General features: G+C 34.5%; 4 protein-coding genes across 6 annotated transcripts; 3 read left to right on the plus strand and 1 right to left on the minus strand.

Annotated features, from left to right (window-relative positions):
* The first annotated feature begins 269 nt into the window (after positions 1-269).
* Positions 270-2751, plus strand: LOC103499058 (uncharacterized). 2 transcript variants are annotated; one of them, XM_051079015.1, is made up of 3 exons: positions 270-997; positions 1132-2123; positions 2233-2751. In XM_051079015.1, the coding sequence occupies exon 1, from the start codon at positions 424-426 to the stop codon at positions 940-942; it is 519 nt and encodes a 172-aa protein (XP_050934972.1). In that variant the 5' UTR covers positions 270-423; the 3' UTR covers positions 943-997; positions 1132-2123; positions 2233-2751. The 2 variants fall into 2 exon arrangements, with proteins under 2 accessions (XP_050934972.1, XP_008460165.1); XM_008461943.3 differs by lacking the exon at positions 1132-2123.
* A 370-nt stretch (positions 2752-3121) lies between these two features.
* LOC103499057 (RING-H2 finger protein ATL5-like) lies at positions 3122-4960 on the minus strand. The gene is made up of 3 exons (XM_008461942.3): positions 4177-4960; positions 3891-3988; positions 3122-3749 (listed from the first exon to the last, which is right to left on the minus strand). The coding sequence occupies exons 1-3, from the start codon at positions 4339-4341 to the stop codon at positions 3401-3403; spliced, it is 612 nt and encodes a 203-aa protein (XP_008460164.1). The 5' UTR covers positions 4342-4960; the 3' UTR covers positions 3122-3400.
* A 1546-nt stretch (positions 4961-6506) lies between these two features.
* Positions 6507-9664, plus strand: LOC103499059 (protein CELLULOSE SYNTHASE INTERACTIVE 1). 2 transcript variants are annotated; one of them, XM_008461948.3, is made up of 2 exons: positions 6507-6874; positions 7674-9664. In XM_008461948.3, the coding sequence occupies exon 2, from the start codon at positions 7678-7680 to the stop codon at positions 9373-9375; it is 1698 nt and encodes a 565-aa protein (XP_008460170.1). In that variant the 5' UTR covers positions 6507-6874; positions 7674-7677; the 3' UTR covers positions 9376-9664. The 2 variants fall into 2 exon arrangements, with proteins under 2 accessions (XP_008460170.1, XP_008460169.1); XM_008461947.3 differs by lacking the exon at positions 6507-6874 and adding an exon at positions 7128-7286.
* Positions 9665-14812: 5148 nt separating this feature from the next.
* On the plus strand, positions 14813-18206 carry LOC103499060 (peroxisomal membrane protein 11C). Its single transcript, XM_008461949.3, has 8 exons — positions 14813-15291; positions 16499-16709; positions 16914-16988; positions 17067-17141; positions 17231-17311; positions 17431-17526; positions 17621-17794; positions 17943-18206. Exons 2-8 carry the CDS (start codon positions 16518-16520, stop codon positions 17976-17978), a joined length of 729 nt encoding a protein of 242 aa, XP_008460171.2. The 5' UTR covers positions 14813-15291; positions 16499-16517; the 3' UTR covers positions 17979-18206.
* The last annotated feature ends 259 nt before the right edge of the window (positions 18207-18465 follow it).

The following is an 18465-nucleotide window of genomic DNA, read 5'->3' on the forward strand; positions in this document are numbered from 1 at the left end:
GTGAAAGGGTAAATATAGGAGATAAATTTAAACATATATTTAATTTCATTTTGAAATCCAAAGCCTAATTGTAAAGATGAGAAAATCAATTTAAACATTTAAACACTTGAGAGGAAGATGCTTAATTTAAAACAATAATAATAATAATAATAATAGGGGTTAGTGAATAATTGATGTTAGAAAAATTTGATTTTAGAGGATATTATATTAGACTATTAGGTATGTGTTGTGGAATGTGGGGTAGGGTAAGTTGGCATGCAAATGTCTCTAATGTAAGGTTGGCATTGGGAATGGAATGTTTAGGGTAAAAAATTGGGTTTATAAGCGCAATCGTAGAATTTTGATATTATTACATTACTCATCTTCTACCTTGCTTTCCTTCTGCAATTCATTACCCCATTAATAAATAGTGGAAGAAGGAAGATGGAACCCATGGCAGAAGGAACAGCACCACCTTCATTGTCTGATCTTTTACATTCTCTAGACCAAGCAACCTTCATGGCTAAGCAGCTTCCTTCTACCTCTAATCCAACCCATCTCCTCCAAATCTATAATTCTCTTCACCAAGCAAACCTCAACCTCTCCCTTTTCCTTTCTACAACTCACCTTCCCCAATCTCTTCCTCTTCCTCCTCCTTCCATCAACGAAACTTCCCTCTCCTCCGCAACCAGCGCCGCCTTCGACCCGATGCAGGTCGGCGACGACGATGATGCCGACGCCCACCAGAATTCCAAGGGTACGATTGAAATGGTTGAGGAGAAGATGAAGGATTGTTTTATTAAGAACAAGCGGGTTAAGCGTCAACTATCGCCCTCCGCAGCGGCTATGGCCGAGGAAAGACGAGTGCATCCTCATAATCGCTTTACTGCCACGCCCAAGGGTTTCGATCCTCATGTAGAGAGATTGCGGGCCTTGGACCTTATTTCCCAGTTTCATGCGTGAGCCAGAGACGTTGCTCAGTTTGAAAATCGAGATGGAAGAATTTACTTGCATTCTGGTGAGGCTCTCAACATTTCAATTTGTCTTATCACCATTGCTATTAGCTTTTGATTCTTCGATTAACATTGTGAAACGCAACTTCAAATTGAGGCAATCGGAGCCCTTTTGGTTCGATTAGCAATTTAGCATTAGGAACATACTGGCCACATTCTTTGCCTCTCTTTGCTTCTCCTTACGCTTATCAGAATTTGAAACCCCGCGACAGTGTTGTTTGAGATCATCTTTTCAAAGCTTATGAGAATGCAAACCATCACATATGCCCTACTGAGTTTGTGAATTCAGTGCTGTTGTGGAAGTTCAACACTTTCTACCCTTCAAAGCTTATGCCAAATATATGATGCAAAAAGATTTTTTTTTCTTGTTCTTTCTTAACTGTTATTAAATTTTGGGTTTCTGGCATCTCAGCAAGCCATGAGACCTTGTATACTTTTCTAATCATCCTTATCTGCCCCATTGCTTTAATTCTAGTTTCTATGTTTAATATTTCCGTTTATTAATTGGTATCATTTTGGGGAGTTGATGTCTTTTTTCAAGTTATTATGGGAAAGCACTCTTGCTTTAGAACAAAGCTTTAGTAAAAATACATTTGGATAGCTGTTAGTTAGAAGTTCTATTATCTTTAAGTTTGGTTTACTCGGATGTTAATCAAAACAATTGGCGTTCTTCTTTTTAAACTCGTTAAAAAATTATGTCAACCTTTAAGCTAAAGCGATGTTCAAACGAGTTCCTAGATTGCCCCTCTTTTTTTTTTTTTTTTTTTTTTTTTTTTTTTTTTTTAATTTTGATTTATTTGGTTAATTTAAGAAAACTCTTAAACTCAAGTTTTTTGGTCCGTAAGGAGTATGTTATGTTTCCTTTCTACTGTTTAGTTTTTAGTTGTAAAATTTTATCAATTTGGTTAATTTAAGAAAGGTCTTAAAATCAATGTTTTTGGTGAAAAAGGTTTTCAAGGTAAACCTATTCTCTCTTGTTTCCCTTTTTACCCTTTAGTCTTTCTAGCAAGTTCTATCAATTTAATTGATATAAGAAGGGCTTAAACTCAAGTTACTTAATTCATGAAAGTTTCTAAGGCAACATTGGTCAATCAGAAGATAAAAGGAACACATTCATATTTTTATAGAAAGGTACTTAGAATAGGATTTGAATTTCCTGATAGAGATGTAGCATTTTATTAAGACTTTTTATTTTGTTTCATTTGGGTTTATGCAATCTGATAATCTTCTTTCTCTATAGGGGAACTGAATACCCATAAGAAGGCGCATGGTATCTCTATGCCAATATCAAGGCTGAAGAGTAATGTAATGAGGGTCTTATGTGTCGCTTAAGGGTTCTTGCCAGTTTCTTTGCGAATTAGATTACCACCCAGAGGTCTGAGCAGTATTGGTGCCGATGGGGCTTGATCATGCCTTCTTCAAGTCTTAATATATTATTAGTTTTGTGCTATTTCTCTTTCCCCATGGCGTGATAAAAGGATTGCTTTGTTGAAGAGACAACATCAAAGCTGATCTCTTTTTGCACACAGAAATCAGTAGGGGTGTTTGTGCACGATCTGCTGCTACAAAGAGGCTGAGGTTGACATCTCTGTTCTGTTTTATCTTGTGTAATTGTATTGCATATTCGGGTATCGGGTTTCACTCATTGTATCATGCTCATGGCCCACTCCACATCTCCAAAGATATTTCACTCACCCCAAAGTCGGTTTTAGGGGACTAAAGATTTTAATTTATTAATGATTCCGTTAAGTTTTTCTTCTTCCATAGTCTTGATTGCTTGCTTTGAATAGTGCAATACATTTCTTGATTTAGACACTATTTTTTTGCAAGTTTCCCTTGTGGCTGTAGCACTTACACAAAAATAGAAATTGATGATGTAAACTTTTGGTTTAACGAGATTGCAAGGCGACCTTGCATCCTCAATATCTATGTGGCTTATTTTAGTTTTTGGAAGAGTTGCAATGCAAGTTGCCAAAATTTTCCCTGCATGCGATATTTTATTGAGATATTTCACGTTGTTTTGCATTGCTAAGTATCTTGACAATTGAATCTTACAGAGTTGGAATAATTTAAAGATCTCAAAAGTTTTAAATGTTTGTGCAGCAAAAACTGTATAGAATGCGTGAAAGTTTCTGCTTAACCTGATTCAATATTCTGGTTTAAGCACCAGAAAAAATCTTCATTGCAGCAAGTTTCTGCCAAAATTCCATTTGATATAAGTTCGAACGAGGCAGAAACTTATGGAGATATCCACAACATTGTGAGAATTCATTGCATTGGTTGAGGAGGCCTCAATCTACACTACCCAATGCAAAAGAATATTGAAACAATGATTTGTACAGAAGTATGGGATATCCAACTGTGTAATCATACTCCTACCTATTCAGCAGTGAAGCTAATTTCTTTAATCATTGTATTGTTTCCATCTCTCTTTGAGCTGAGGGGTTTACTGGAATGGGTTGAAGCTGTGATTGGTTGCTTGTGTTGCCCTCCGAACGATTGGGGCCAGGTAGAAGCCAGTGTTGAGAATGATGATCAGTTGAAATCTCAGAACCATCAAAAGACTGGTCTCTGCTCACTGTCATTGGTCTTGCAGGTTTTGTTCTAAAGGAGTCTTGCAGTGGCAGCCTGCAGATTGGGCATGTAGATTGCTTTCTCAACCATACATCAATGCAGGTGAGATGAAAACTGTGACCACATTTGGGCATTATTCTCAGTACTTCCTTCTCTTCATACTCGCCCAAACAGATTGAGCATCTGAAAGTAGAGCGCAATGAACCATAGTTTAGTGGGTCAGGCTATCTATCTATCAGTAACCAAACATCTTCTACAAAACTGTAAGCCTAATTATTTATTCTTATGCAGCTGATATGCTAATGAATTGAAAGTTGTACTCACTGAGCATCTTCTGCAGAACTGAAAGCCTCTTGGTCGAACTTCGTTGTTGGTATAGCAGCTATGAGAACCGGTTCGAGACCACTCGCACGGGACTCTGGCTGGCATCAAGCAACATAAAGAACCAAGAGGCACGTCATTTTGACATATAGATGCCTAAGACGATGGTACCTTTCCAATCCTTGGCTACACCACTATACTGCGGTGATTAACCAATGGGATTCATGATCTAGAAGTAAATAGAAACATTGTGCAGATCCAGATTAAGAGAGATGAGAGTATTTCTTACCTGCTGCTCAAGATCAAGCCTGGATTCAATCTCGTAATTGGGGGTATTGGATTGAGCTGAACGAAGTCGACCACAAATGATTCTTGTACAGACGAACACTATGAATGTAGCACTCATTCCAAACCCAATAACAGTGGTAATCAAGTTCATACCAGAACCCGTCATCTCCAAATCTCTGAATTCTCGGAACCCCAACTGGAAAAATCTGAAAAACTTGCAGGAAGAGGAGAGGAATGGAATGAAAAAGGGGAAAAGGATGAAGAATCGTGACTCAAAAGAGAATTGGGGAAAAGAGTGAAGAAAGATGAAGTGGAAGAAGACAGTTGGTTTGTTTTGTTCATTGGAATGGTTGTCGTGGGTCCATGATTATGAAGGGAGACTGGAAGTAGTGGGAGATTTTCTTATCGAACGGCTGAAGAAACAAGAAAGTTGGTGTCAGAAATGGCGGCAAAAAGTCTGAAACGGCGAAAAAGAAAGAGGGATTTTTTATGAGATTCTTCTTCTCAAAGAGCTAACGTGCGATGGCAGCCTAAACAGAATTTCAGCCCCTCTCTCTGTCTTGCTCTGTTTCTCTGTGGGATCTTTTGGATAAGGCCGTTTGAGATTATAAGCAAATATGATTCTTGTCCACACTTTTTATTTATTTTATTTTATTTTATTTTATTTTACAGTGTTGTTTTAGCAAGGTATTAAGTGGTAAGCAACCTAGACTCTAATTTTTGTTTATTAGCAACTTAAGACTCTTCTTCACGTTTTAATATTCATTCAGTTCATTTTATAATTTTGTTTCTAAACACTGTTTTCCCATTCTGCTTGCATATGCGTTCATATGTATTCATATTTTGAATATAAACTATATTGTGTAAATAGTTTTTAATATTGTGCTATTTTTGGAGATGTCTCTATTATAAACTCAATTGTTTTTCTGTTAAATTAAAATATTTAATATATTATACATCATTTGATATTTAATTAATAATTTATACAAGTTGTCTAAAAAGAGTTCATGAATCAATTATTATTCAAACCTCCTAGACCAACTTATTAACAGTTTTTATTCAAGTCTCATATACCAACTTATCCGATTGAATTATTAGGTTTAAGGTTTATATTGTCATTTACCATAAAGATAATGTGGAATATAAGGAAACATTAAAAAAGAAAAGAAAATATAACGTGAGAAAATTTGAGTAGCGAAGCATATTTGTTAATTCAAATAGTTGCAGGATTTCGGCTATATATTTAGCATTTGAACTAAAGAAATGCAAATCTACATTGTTTTATTATTATTATTATTATTATTATTATTATTATTATAGAAATGCATTGGAAGTTATCTAGTTTGGAGGTAGAGATTGTGATGTTAAGGAATAAAGGATTGAAGAAGGCAAGTGTGTGAAGTGACGGGTCTCCACTCGCAGTCACAACCATCCCATGATACTTTGTTGTGTCAAATAAATAAATGACATAGGCAAAACGCAACTGCGAATGCGGGATCTCTGTTTCCAAATTCAGTTTTCTATGGAGCATTTTATAGAGGAGACAAAGTGTACATTTACATTAAAAATAATATTATTCACTAATTTAGGTGGAAAAAGAAACATAAAGTAGGGAGTGGCAGCCGTGGTGAAAACCAACGGCGTCACTTTTCACCGTTGCTCGAAGGCCGAGGGACTGTTCCCACGCATTTTGGCATTACCACTTACCACTTACCACCTTTTTATTTATTTATAATATGTATTTGGTTTCTAAAGTTTAGAGTGCTCCATTTTAGGTTTATTTTGAATTTTAAGATGTTACCCAACCCATCCACACTTATTAAGTTTGATTTTTCTTCAATTTTATTTATACAATTAATTTCTAAATTAACTACGTTGGCTGTTATGCTCATATATTCTAAATTATTTAGTGAGGGAGTGGTAGAATTAAAAGGTCTGATAGATACATACTACTCATATGTATTTTGGTTAATTTTGTCCTTAGTCTTAGTTGGCTTCATCACTTTAGAGAATGGCCTTGGCCTTGTGATGCTTATTCCAAATTTTAAAAGTAAAAAAACATATGGGTTCAGTTCCAATGTCGAATGCTGGAAAAAGAAAAAAATAATTATTTTTTTTTCAAAAAACAAAAACGCAAAACGATATTACAGAAGTCGTTTCAAACTTGCCACGCCATCACTTTTCCAAAATTTAAAAGTCCTTTAAAGCATATTCAAATTTGATCTCAACGGTTAGATTCTCTGCACCATAGCCCACTATCCACCGTCCGATCCCGGAACACATTCGACGTTTAATTTAGCATCTCATATCCATGTCCCATTTCCCAACATCACCACAGATCTCCATCTCTCCCCAAACAACCTGAGAAGATGACACAAAATTTCAACGTTTTCTTCCACTGGAGCGTTTGATTTTCTTTCTTCTTCTTTTTTTTGGACATGTGTTGTTTGTACCCAACTCTCCTTGTCTGTTTCTTTCTTTCTTCTGTGGAGCCTTTCTTGTGACCATTTTTAAATTTTTGAATCTCTTTCGACCGTTTCCTCTTCGAGAAACCAAAAAATTGCTTCTGGGATGCTTCCAATCCCACCAAAAACTGTGTTTTAGAGTTCGACAAAGAGAGTGAGAGAGCAAGGTGAACATATTTGCTTCTGATTTCAAACTTCTCCCTACGATTATTGCAGTTTCGTCCAGTCTTGAAGGTTAGTTTTTTTTTCTTTTTCTCTCTTTTTCTCCCTTGACTCTGTTTTACCTCTCAGTCCCTTTCTTTCGTTTTCTCTTTCTCTGTTCCATCTGTTTGATTGAAATGGGTTATTGCAGAAATGTCATAGAAATGAATTTGAATGCCTTTGAAGCTTGATTATATTAGTGAAAAGTCAAATCATTTTGAGGGTAATGTTGATTTTGTTACTTTCTACTTATTATTTGTTTGGATTTTACTGAAGTTTCCAATAACAAATTAGTAGTATTCTTCTACCAGCTGTAGATTGTGACTCTTTCCCTACCTTCTCTTCAAAGGAAAGTCTCTCTCTCTCTCTCTCTCCTTCTCTCTCTATGGGACCAAACTGTAAATATGGCAAAGTTAGCAGCTTTCCCTTTTCCTTGCAAAATTAGGTCCGTTGGATTTAGAACAGTTCCACTCCACCGTCATGCAGAGAATAGAAATTTTGTGGGATTTTGAAATATAGTCTTGTGTCGGCTGTTGTCTGTAGAAGGGACTTGTGGGGGCTTTCTTTGATTCTTCGAAGCTCTTCTCTTTATGCTTTCCCCATTTTGTTTTTGTTTTGTTTTAAATTTTTGATACCTAACTTTAAAGTAATTCCATAAGTAATTTATAATTTACTTGTCTTATGATTGCAACTGCTCCACTGCCTTTTTCTGATTTTTTTTTTCCCATTTCCCCACATCGTTCTTCGGCCAAGTTTATTGTTTTATTTTTCTGCTGGAGGACACAATTTTGATCTGAATTTCTATTTCTTTTGATTCCTGTCTTCATATCAGAATCATGGTGGAAGAGGTAAGTGTCGATCGGGGTTCAGGCGGGACGGATTCAGAGGCAGAGTCGGTTGAAGAATGGCTGCTGCAAGCTCAAAAGCTTGTTCCTGTGGCCCTGGAGAAGGCTCTGGAGGTTAAGGTGTTTCCCGGGAGGTGGAAGATGATTGTTTCAAAGCTTGAGCAGCTTCCATCACGGTTATCGGATTTGTCGAGCCATCCTTGCTTTTCAAAGAATGTTCTTTGCAAGGAGCAATTGCAGGCTGTTTTGAACAGCTTGAAGGAAACCGTTGAATTGGCGAAGCTTTGTGTTAGAGAGAAATTTGAAGGCAAGCTTCGGATGCAAAGTGATCTTGACTCGTTGTCTGGGAAATTGGATTTGAACTTGCGTGATTGTGGTCTTCTGATTAAGACAGGCGTGCTCGGTGAGGCTACTCTACCTCTACCTTTGTCAGGTTGTTCGTCGCAATGGGAATCTACTGACTTTGGCAACATAAGGGAACTGCTTGCCAGGCTGCAGATAGGCCATATGGAGGCAAAACATCGAGCTCTTGACAGCCTTGTTGAGATCATCAAAGAGGATGATGATAATGTTTTGTCCGTCTTTGGTCGTAATAACGTTGCTGCTTTAGTCCAATTGCTCACTGCAACCTCTCCGTGTATCCGAGAGAAGACCATCAACCTAATTTGCCTGCTAGCTGAATCAGGAAGTTGTGAAAATTGGCTTGTTTCAGAAGGTGTTTTGCCACCTCTAATCAGACTTGTCGAGTCTGGCAGTGCTGTGGCTAAGGAAAAGGCAGTGATTTCGCTGCAAAGGTTGTCAATGTCAGCTGATACTGCCCGTGCAATAGTTGGGCATGGTGGGGTTCGACCTCTTATTGAACTCTGCAAGACCGGTGATTCTGTATCGCAGGCTGCTGCTGCTTGCACATTGAAGAACATATCAGCCGTACCTGAGGTTCGACAAACTTTGGCTGAAGAAGGGATCATAAGAGTGATGATCAGTCTTGTAGATTGTGGAATTCTGTTGGGATCGAAAGAGTATGCAGCTGAATGCCTACAAAATCTCACTGCTTGCAATGAATCTCTAAGGAGATCGGTCATCTCTGAAGGTGGTCTTCGCTGCATATTGGCATATCTTGATGGCCCTCTCCCTCAAGAATCTGCGGTCGGGGCATTGAGGAATTTGGTCAGCTCAGTTTCAATGGAACTTCTGTTGTCTCTGGGCTTCCTCCCTCGTCTAGTACATGTGCTCAAGTCTGGATCAGTTGGTGCACAGCAGGCTGCAGCATCAGCAATCTGCAGGGTATGCAGCACACCAGAGATGAAGAAGCTAATAGGTGAAGCTGAGTGCATCCCTCTCCTGATTAAACTCCTCGAGTCCAAATCAAACAGCGTCCGAGAAGTGGCAGCGCAGGCAATCTCTAGCCTTGTGACCCTTTCGCAGAACTGCAGAGAAGTTAAAAGGGATGAAAAGAGTGTCCCGAATCTTGTCCAACTGCTTGATCCCATCCCCCAAAACACAGCAAAGAAATATGCCGTTGCGTGTCTCGTGTCACTCTCTTCAAGTAGGAAATGCAAGAAGCTGATGATATCATATGGGGCAATAGGGTATTTGAAGAAGCTATCAGAGATGGACACACCGGGCTCAAAGAAGCTGCTAGAGAAACTGGAAAGGGGAAAGTTGAGAAGTCTGTTCAGTAGGAAATAGGGCTCTTGCGTTTTGGATGTTTTTAGTAAAAGTTGGTTTCATAAGCTAAAATGAAACAAGCAAGTAGGTTTGGACTTGGGAGGATAACAAACAGAAGGTTGCCAATGATCTGGTAAACTATTTTCCATCATCTATGAATATACTTTCCTAGTATGTTCTGCTTATGCTGTTTGTTTGATGTCTAATCTAGTCGAGTACTCTCTTCTATATGTCCAACAAAGGATTGAACAATGTTGAATAAAGAATATAAATTAAATTAAAATAAAGTAGTATCATAATTTTGTAGAAATCTTGATATGATACATAAAATATCAGTGTTGTATTGAGAAATGGATTGATCTTCTAATTAAAGTTTATTATGGGAAAAGCCGAATTTGACATTTGAAACTCACGTGGGTCAAAAATGTAAAAAAAGAAAAAAAATTTAATCATTTTCACATCTTACATTAATGTAAAGGGAACCCTTTGCAAAGTTAGCTATGTTTTAAACAGGGTTGTTTTAATTTTTTAAAAAAAGAAAAACTTTTTTTAAAGTACAATATTTCACGGTCATTAAAGTTGCAATATGAATATATCTTTTAAAGAGATAGATTAACGTCACACAGCACTTATCAAATTGTATCCAAATTTCCATTTTTCTCTTTCTTATATCTATATATATATATTGCAAACCGATAATAATTGAAGCCTATCAATAATTTTATAGTATATGTGTCCCTAATAGTGTTAATAGTATTACTAATTGTCAACACGAGCTTAGCAAATATTTTTTGTTCTAAGTTGTATAACTAATTAAGTTTTAATACGGAAAGTTTTAAAATTTGAAATGAGAGATTTAAGCTTTATAGACCAAATTAAAACATAGCAATTAAAACATAGCTAGCTAAAATTAGTATAATATGAAATTTAGGGATTAAATGAATATTTTAAAATCTAATATCAAACTGTAATGAGCCACCTTCCAAACAGAAACGGTAATGGCTCAAGCCTAGGATTCAAAATTTGAATTCAATATTTAATGGCTTTGACATTTTTATGTATCATACAATTTTGCAAGTCATTCTTGCTTGTTTTTAACTGTTTATAAGAATGAAAGTCTCGTAATTTAGTATATTTTGTCTTCATTCCATGTTTTCTAAGAAAAGTTTGTATGGTTGAGTCATTGAAAAAAATTGTATAATCTGTTGGTAATTTCAACTTTTTTAGTTACTTCCTAACTATAGTTTTATATCTTCAAAATTCTTCTCATTTGTTCATGAGTTCAATTCATTCATGTACTCATCTTGAACTTACATGTTACATAAACAAAATTTAGACCCAAAACTAAAAGATCAACACCTGCTACTTGCAATTATCAGTTCACTCTCGCCCTATGAGGTTTAGGAGGGCTTTTTGGTTGTCAACGATCAATTTGCCTTGCCCTTGACTTTCAAGGCCAAGTGAGCCCATTGCCTATGACGACCCAGTTGGCCTCAATCTCAGCTTGAGACGGACTAATTAGGTTTTAGCCTAAATACTTTTTTCTCTATTTGGTAGGAACTGTCTTGGACTTTAAATCATCTATCTTTTATCAATCTAGAATCATCCATAACACCTTCAAACATAATATAAAGAATTTGTAATCTTTTACCATTAAATGTGACTGATATTACAATAAATATATCGGTTAATTATTCCCATTTTAGAAAAGTAACCAAAACAAGCATTTGGAAAATTAAGGGTTGGTTTTGTTCGAAACCCAAATTTTGTTTTATATTTACAAATCCATTAAACTCAACAAATATACGTTTTGTAGACAAGTTGAATTCCTTTTCTAAAAGTTGTTAAGAATTTTGATGATCCAAACAATAAACAATTTTTAAATATAATGAATTTGAATTTTAAAATTTAAAATGTAAAATTATATTAATTAATTATAAAAACGTTTAATATCATATCATGTTATAGACTCAATTCAATTTCTATTTATCTACGTCTAAACTATGGGAATTGGACCAATTAATAATTATATCAATTTAAATTATAAATTTTGTAAGTTAGTATCAATTTAAATCCCTAACTAATAATTATATCAATTAAACCCTAAACTTTTATAAATGTATCAATTTAAGTCTTCTATTATGTTTTATTTGGATCTACTTATAAAAGGTGAAAGACTTAAATTGATATATTTATAAAAGTTTAGGGTTTAAATTGATACAATTGTAAAAGTTTGCAAACATGAGCTTAGCATAACCGGCATTTGTATGTTCTGAAGAACACAAGGTTTCGGTTTCAATTTTCTCACCTTCAAGTTGTACTTAAAAATACTATTTTTAAAAAAAAAGTAAAAATTTTAGAATTTAAACTGATATAACTATTAGTTTCGGGTTGAAATTGATGTAATCTCAAAGTTTAGGGTTTAGATTCATACAATTATTTGAACAAAATCCAATGGCCCATTTGATAACGTTCATGTTTCTTCTTTTTTTAGAACAAAAAATAGGAATGTGCGTTTGGTAACGTTCCCGTTTCCGGTTTCCTGTTTCTTTTTTTTTTTTTAGAATAAAAAACAGGAATGTGTTTGATAACCGTTTCTGTTTCTTGAAAAAATAAAAAAAACAAAAAATGTATTTGATAACGGTTTTTTGTTTCCTGATTTTCTTCGAGATTTATTTTTTATTTTATTCACATCTAATTCAATTAAACATTAAACAAAAATATATGTCATCCATTAAACAGAAAAAATAAAATTATCAAAAGTTTATTCATTTAATACGAAACTACCGAAGCACAAATAAAAATAAAATTATCAAAAGTTTATTCATTTAATACAAAACTAACATAAACATAAAATTGTATCTATCATTCAAATGTTGTCAAATTTGATTGACAATATCATCTCTCACTTGGGTCATTTCTCTTAAATGATGTCGACTTACTTCTTAATCCATCAATTTCAACAACCTCATCGATACTTTATGACATCTATAATATAATATTAATTTTAAAATAAGTTATTATGTACTCGATATTCATAATTAAAAGAAACAAAACAAAATTTAACCTTTAACTCTGCTACCTATAATGCTTAAGAGACAAACCCACAACGAAAATCCATATTCGTGCAAAGATGAAGACGAAAACTATGAATTCGGCGAAGAGGAAGAGTCAGGCGAAAACTATGGATCTAACGAAGAGAAAGAGTCTGGACTGTAGAGGAAGACGATGAGAGGCGAAGAGGAAGACAATGTATAAAGGAAGACGATGAGAGAAAGAGAAAAATGATAGCTATTTGGGGAAGACGATGGAGATAAGAGGAAAATGAAACCAATAAAAATAATTGAAAAAAATGAAAAGAAAACCAATAAAAATAATTGAGAAAAAGGAAGAGGAAACCAATAAAAATAATTGAAAAAAAAGAAAAGTAAACAAATAGAAATAAATTGAGAAAAAGGAAAAGGAAACCGATAAAAATAATTGAAAAACGGAACAGAAGAAACTATTTTCTTCTCCAATAATTCTTTATAAAATGGGAAACGTTTCTATTTTTTTTAAGAACGAAAAACAAGGAACATTACCAAACATTTCAGTTTCTTCAAAAACTGAAAACAGAAACAGGGAACGATAACATTATGAAATGGGCCCTAAATTGATACATCTCATAGTTAGAGGTATAAATTGATATTTGTCCTAAATTAAATGGACTCTTGCAAATTTAGCAAAATTAGTTTAATAAATTAGATTCATAGCATACCACTTTCAGATTTGCAAAAATGTTAAAATTCAAGTCCAACCCACATTTGAAAAATGAAAAATTACAAAATTACTTACTAAAATTATCAACATTTTCATGCATCACTTGATGTGTTGTTGATACACTTGATATGTTGTTGATACATTCGATGTGTTGTTGATACACTTGTTATGCTTTACTAATACACTCGATGAATTAAATAACACTTGATACACATCATTGGTTTGATACGTTTGATATGTTGTTGATACATTTATTAAATTTTGCAAATACACTTAATCAATTAAAGACACTTGATGCACTAAGCACGGTACATTACATTGTCGATAAACTTGGTTAGGTACACTTAATAAGTTTGACACACTTAATATACTATTGATAAACATTTTATACTTTCACTAATACACTCGACAGATTTATTACACTTGTTGCATTTCATATCTTTGAGACCCTTGATGTACTGTTGGTACATTTTCTATATCTACCGATACGCTCAATTGATTAAAATACACTTGATACACTTGAGGTTCTGATGATACACTTAATATAATTCACTAGCAGTCTTTGATACATATTATATGTTTGCTACACTAAGTTACATCATTCATATACTTAATAATACTATATTGAATTGCATAAAATTTGAAAAAACATAGAAATCTTGTAGTTAGTATATCAACCAACTAATACATATAATATAAGTACATCTACATCACAACACTAATATACAAAACTGATACAAAGTGAGAAAAAAATAATGATTGGGGTCTTCAAAAGTGGGAGAAGAAATAAGTTATTGAATGGTAGTTTGAGAATAATAAAATATTAAAGATGGAATGTATTTTAAAAAGAGAGTGTTGTCATATTTTAAAGCAATCATTTCAAAGAAATTTGAAGAAAGAACTTAGATTTAAAAAAAAAATTATGATTGAAAATATGGATAAAAAATGGTGAAAAAATGAATGAGATAAAGATGTCGAAAATAGAGATTGAGCGAACCATAGTTTTTTTTATTGCTTTTTTTTTTTTTTTTTTTTTAGTTTTTGAGAGAATCTACATAAGACTAACTAGAACACAACGTTTGAGAAAAACAAACATTTTTTATTATTAGATTGATTTTTCATTATGAATACAAATATGATACAAAGGTTTAAAAAAGAAGAAGAGAAAGTGGAAGATGAAGCATTAGAGGGAGATTATCAATAGAGAGAGAAGAACGTATATGGGGCAGTTTGGAAATAATTAAAATTTTAAAATAGAAAATATCTTCAAAATATTTTATAGATTAAAATTTGCCGTATTTGCAAAATTTGAAAAAGTATGTGTAGTAATTGGTAAAACATATTCTCGCAGTGCTATCTAGTACAATTTTCCTAAATAAAATTAAACTGAATTTTAAATTTTTGACCGCTCTAACTTGGATAAAGTCAGTTAGTTTGCTATATATATATATATAGCTTTTTATTAAATTATAGGTTCTATCTAACTACAAACCAGGTCTAAATTTTAACTTACTTCCAATAATAGGATCAAAATCTTAATTTTTCTATAAATTATATATTATCACGAAATAAAAATCATACAATTTTTTTTATAATGGTTTAAACTATTATCTAATTTGTGAATTATTGTATCGAACGAACATCTCAACACATGAAATATACTTCGTTTTCCTTTTAAGTCTGCCAAACAAAGTTGGGATTTGGATTAAAATAACATCGAAGATGAGGAGGTCATTGGACGGTGTGCCACCAAATTCTTGTATGATAATCAAACGGTCACAATCAGGATTAAGGAAATTATGAGCATCGCCATCGTCCATCCACCCCCCCATAGGAAGAAAGGCAATTTGGAGATTGATGGGCAAAGCAAACGCGGGGTTAACGTCGTCACTACCAACCAAACCATGCGCCATTTTGGAGGAGGAGAAGAAAAGACAACGAATCGCTGACGCTTTCTACTTTCCCACGAATACAATCAAATCCCAATCTCTCTTTCTTCAATTCAACAAGAATAAGGTGTTTAATAGATAAACATTGTGTTTCTTCCTAATTGCAAACTCCGAGGCTCTTTTTCTTTCCATCTCTACCTTTCTCTATCATCGGATTCAACTGGGTTTGCTTTGCTTGCCGCTTTCTTTTGCTCAAACGGACTCACTTTGATTCTGGGTTTCTAATTAGGTATTCAATTAATCTCTCTCATCACTTCCCTTTTCCGGGTTTTTTTTTTCTTTCCAATTTTGTGGTATGCTCGTGTTCTTGGTGTGAGGATTTGCTTCTGTTCCTGTTTTCTTGATTTAGGTTTTGTGGTATTTTGCCTCCCTTTTGTTTCTTTCTACGTTACCACTTTAATTGTTTTATTCAACCAATCCCTTCTTATGTCAATTTCTCATGAATTCCCTACTGTCCTTCTCATGTGTTTCGCTAACTACCTCCTTTTCTGCTTGATTTGGTGTTGTTACTTATTGTTCTTGCTGTATTATTCTCTATTGCTCGTCTGCTTGCTTCTTATTCGAGTTTGCCTTAATTTTGGAGATTGATTCGCAATTTATGACGAATATCTTCTCTTTGCTTTCTTTCTTCTTTCTCTTGGTCCTTTCTGGGCGCTTATTTCCAGGGGTTTCCCTTCTCCTTCCAATTCTTTGTTCTGATTATCTTGAGTTCTGTTTTCAGTTATATTCCTTGTGAGACTTTTTCTTTTTCCCTTTTAATGACCGAGATCTTGGTCCCACCACTTGGATTTTGCTTATACCCCACCCCACTGATATTTGGAAGGCTCTCCCTATCCAAGCCAACTTTCAGATATGAGATTTTAAGATTTAAATATTAAACCTGGGGTTTAAGACTTTAGCCTTCGCCCCAATATTTGTTAAATTGACTCCTAACATGCTAAAATTAAGATTCTTAATTTGCCTTGGATTACAAAGAGCACGGGATGGGGCATTGGAGATTGACCCCTATCCACATCTTAGGCTAACAGCTATCTGCTATAAATAAGAGGCTTTAATGTGCCTTGGATTGTAAAGGATACATACTTCTGGGATTTCTCATTAGTTGTTTCATTTATTTATATAGGCCGTCAAGAAACTTAGAAACGTTTCATTTAACTTAAGAAGAAGGTTCTTATAAATTAGTAGACATTTTTCATTACTGCGTGAAAAGATATTTATCCTTCCAATTTATTTTGCTCTGTCACTCTGATGAGTGATGGGAAATGAAGGGAATCTGGATGGCCTACTTATAATTGAAGGATTTTGATAGTTTATCGAGCACTTCTTTTTCCACCCCTGTGATCACTTGCTTAATTTTGTTTGTTTGGTAACCTTTTGATTATATTGCTTCCTTTGCTTGCTGGCACCTTGGCGGTTGTTGCATTTTGATTTGGAAGGTGTGGGTAGCTTTAAAAGATGAGTAAGCTGGATGCGACCAGAGCAGAACTTGCTCTTCTAGTTCTGTACTTGAATAAAGCAGAAGCCAGAGACAAAATATGTAGAGCTATACAGTATGGTTCCAAATTCTTGAGTAATGGTGAGCCTGGCACAGCACAAAATGTTGACAAAACTACCAGCTTAGCTCGAAAAGTTTTTCGTCTTTTCAAGGTCAGCCTTTGATTCTTTCAAAAATCTTAACCTGTTTTCAGTTTTCTTTCTACAACATTAAGTTTGTAGTCTGTCCCTTTTTCGGGTATTACTATTAGTTCTTGATCTGTGTGATGAATCTTGATGATCATCTCATGTTGATTTAATATTTATAATTGGTTTATATATATATATGTATTTATGCCATGGGTTTTGGTTTTACAGTTTGTCAATGATCTGCATGGCCTTATTAGTCCAGTTCCTCAAGGAACTCCCCTTCCTCTTATTCTTCTGGGAAAGGTATGAGATTGACGATCTGCTATTTTCATACCAATCATCTGTGGTCTGTTTTCTAAGTTCTACTTGTTTATTTTTCAGTCCAAAAATGCTTTGCTATCGACTTTTCTATTCCTTGACCAAATTGTTTGGCTTGGTAGAACAGGCATCTACAAGGTACAACAGTTTCCTCTTTTCAAGTAAATTGTTCTATTTAAGAGTAGAAGGAACTAAGCTGATTTCTTATATGTAATGTCTTCCAATAGAATAAGGAACGTACTGAACGTATTGGAAGGATTTCTCTGTTTTGTTGGTTGGGTGCTTCATTCTGCACGGTGTTAGTTGAGGTATGCTTGTTTGATTTGCAAGCAAATAATTCAACTTCCTGATTTCGTAATTTATGTTTTGAAGTTGTGTCTTGTCGTGATAATTTATGTTTTGAAGTTTTGGATTCTTACAATCTCAGATTGGAGAGATCGCTAGGCTATCTGCTGCAATTAAGAAACAAGAGAAAGACCTTAAGGATAAGAATATCAATCAACACCAAGTGTGTTATCATCAAGTATGTAATCAGAGGCCAAATAAGTTGAATACTTTGTCAGTGATCCATATTTATATACATTAATATTTACTTTGATGAGATGATTTGAATGTAGGACGAGAAATACCGTGCAAATCTTAAAAAAACAAATGAAAGGTCCCTGGCCCTGGTGAAAGCATCCATGGATTTATTGGTTGCTGTTGGGCTACTTCAGTTGGCACCGAAGAAAGTTACACCCCGTGTCACAGGTGCTCTCGGATTTGTTAGTTCACTGATCTCTTGCTATCAGGTATGCAAAAGTTACGGTTGGTTCACCTATTGATTACGGTTATGGGAATGGAGTGATAAACAGATTAAATGCAGTGGCGTCTTAAAAGTAACAATTCAGTTGTAGTTGAGATGAATGATTTTTGTAACATTTGATGCTGTATGTGCAGTTGCTTCCTCCGGCATCGAAAGCAAAGGCATCATGAAGAGGGAAAGTGAAATCCCAGGGGAGTAGAGGAATAAATAAGGAGTTGAATTTGTGTGTTTTTAAAAGTAGTTTGGAGGGCGATTAGAAGGGGTAGGGTGACCCTGAAATGTTTGTTGGATGAAATAAGTATTAGATGCTTTCAAATTTCATTCATGTTATGTAAGCATGTTTTCATTGACAATATGCCCGCTCTCTCTGCAGACTATTTCATTTATTTTTCCCATCACCACTACTCTACAAAATCCTCTCTGATGCATTCAGATCGAGTGTGTTGGATACATAAATATTTTCAAAATTCTGAAAGCTGCCATCCATTAATCTCGCAACCATAAAATAACAAGCATGATCATATATATACACACACATATATTACGTAAAGGAAAAGGAAAATATAATTATATATAGGATTTCTTTTGCTAAATTTTGTTTAGAAACATTTTTTTACAAATTTATATACATAGCACGACTCGCTATTAGGATGTTAT

Source organism: Cucumis melo, chromosome 11 (genome assembly GCF_025177605.1).
Source record: "Cucumis melo cultivar AY chromosome 11, USDA_Cmelo_AY_1.0, whole genome shotgun sequence".
NCBI lineage: Eukaryota > Viridiplantae > Streptophyta > Magnoliopsida > Cucurbitales > Cucurbitaceae > Cucumis > Cucumis melo.

Bases quoted from the DNA above. Each gene is read 5' to 3' on its own strand.
- LOC103499059 (XM_008461947.3), top strand. From the start codon at position 7,246: ATGGCAAAGTTAGCAGCTTTCCCTTTTCCTTGCAAAATTAG. The intron at 7,287-7,673 runs GTCCGTTGGATT...TCTTCATATCAG, and splicing joins CCTTTTCCTTGCAAAATTAG to AATCATGGTGGAAGAGGTAA.
- LOC103499057 (XM_008461942.3), bottom strand. From the start codon at position 4,341: ATGACGGGTTCTGGTATGAACTTGATTACCACTGTTATTGGGTTTGGA. The intron at 3,989-4,176 runs GTAAGAAATACT...GCTTGATGCCAG, and splicing joins GGCTTGATCTTGAGCAGCAG to CCAGAGTCCCGTGCGAGTGG. The intron at 3,750-3,890 runs GTGAGTACAACT...CTCTACTTTCAG, and splicing joins AGTTCTGCAGAAGATGCTCA to ATGCTCAATCTGTTTGGGCG.
- LOC103499060 (XM_008461949.3), top strand. From the start codon at position 16,518: ATGAGTAAGCTGGATGCGACCAGAGCAGAACTTGCTCTTCTAGTTCTG. The intron at 17,142-17,230 runs GTACAACAGTTT...GTCTTCCAATAG, and splicing joins GTAGAACAGGCATCTACAAG to AATAAGGAACGTACTGAACG. The intron at 17,312-17,430 runs GTATGCTTGTTT...TTACAATCTCAG, and splicing joins TCTGCACGGTGTTAGTTGAG to ATTGGAGAGATCGCTAGGCT.
- LOC103499058 (XM_051079015.1), top strand. From the start codon at position 424: ATGGAACCCATGGCAGAAGGAACAGCACCACCTTCATTGTCTGATCTT.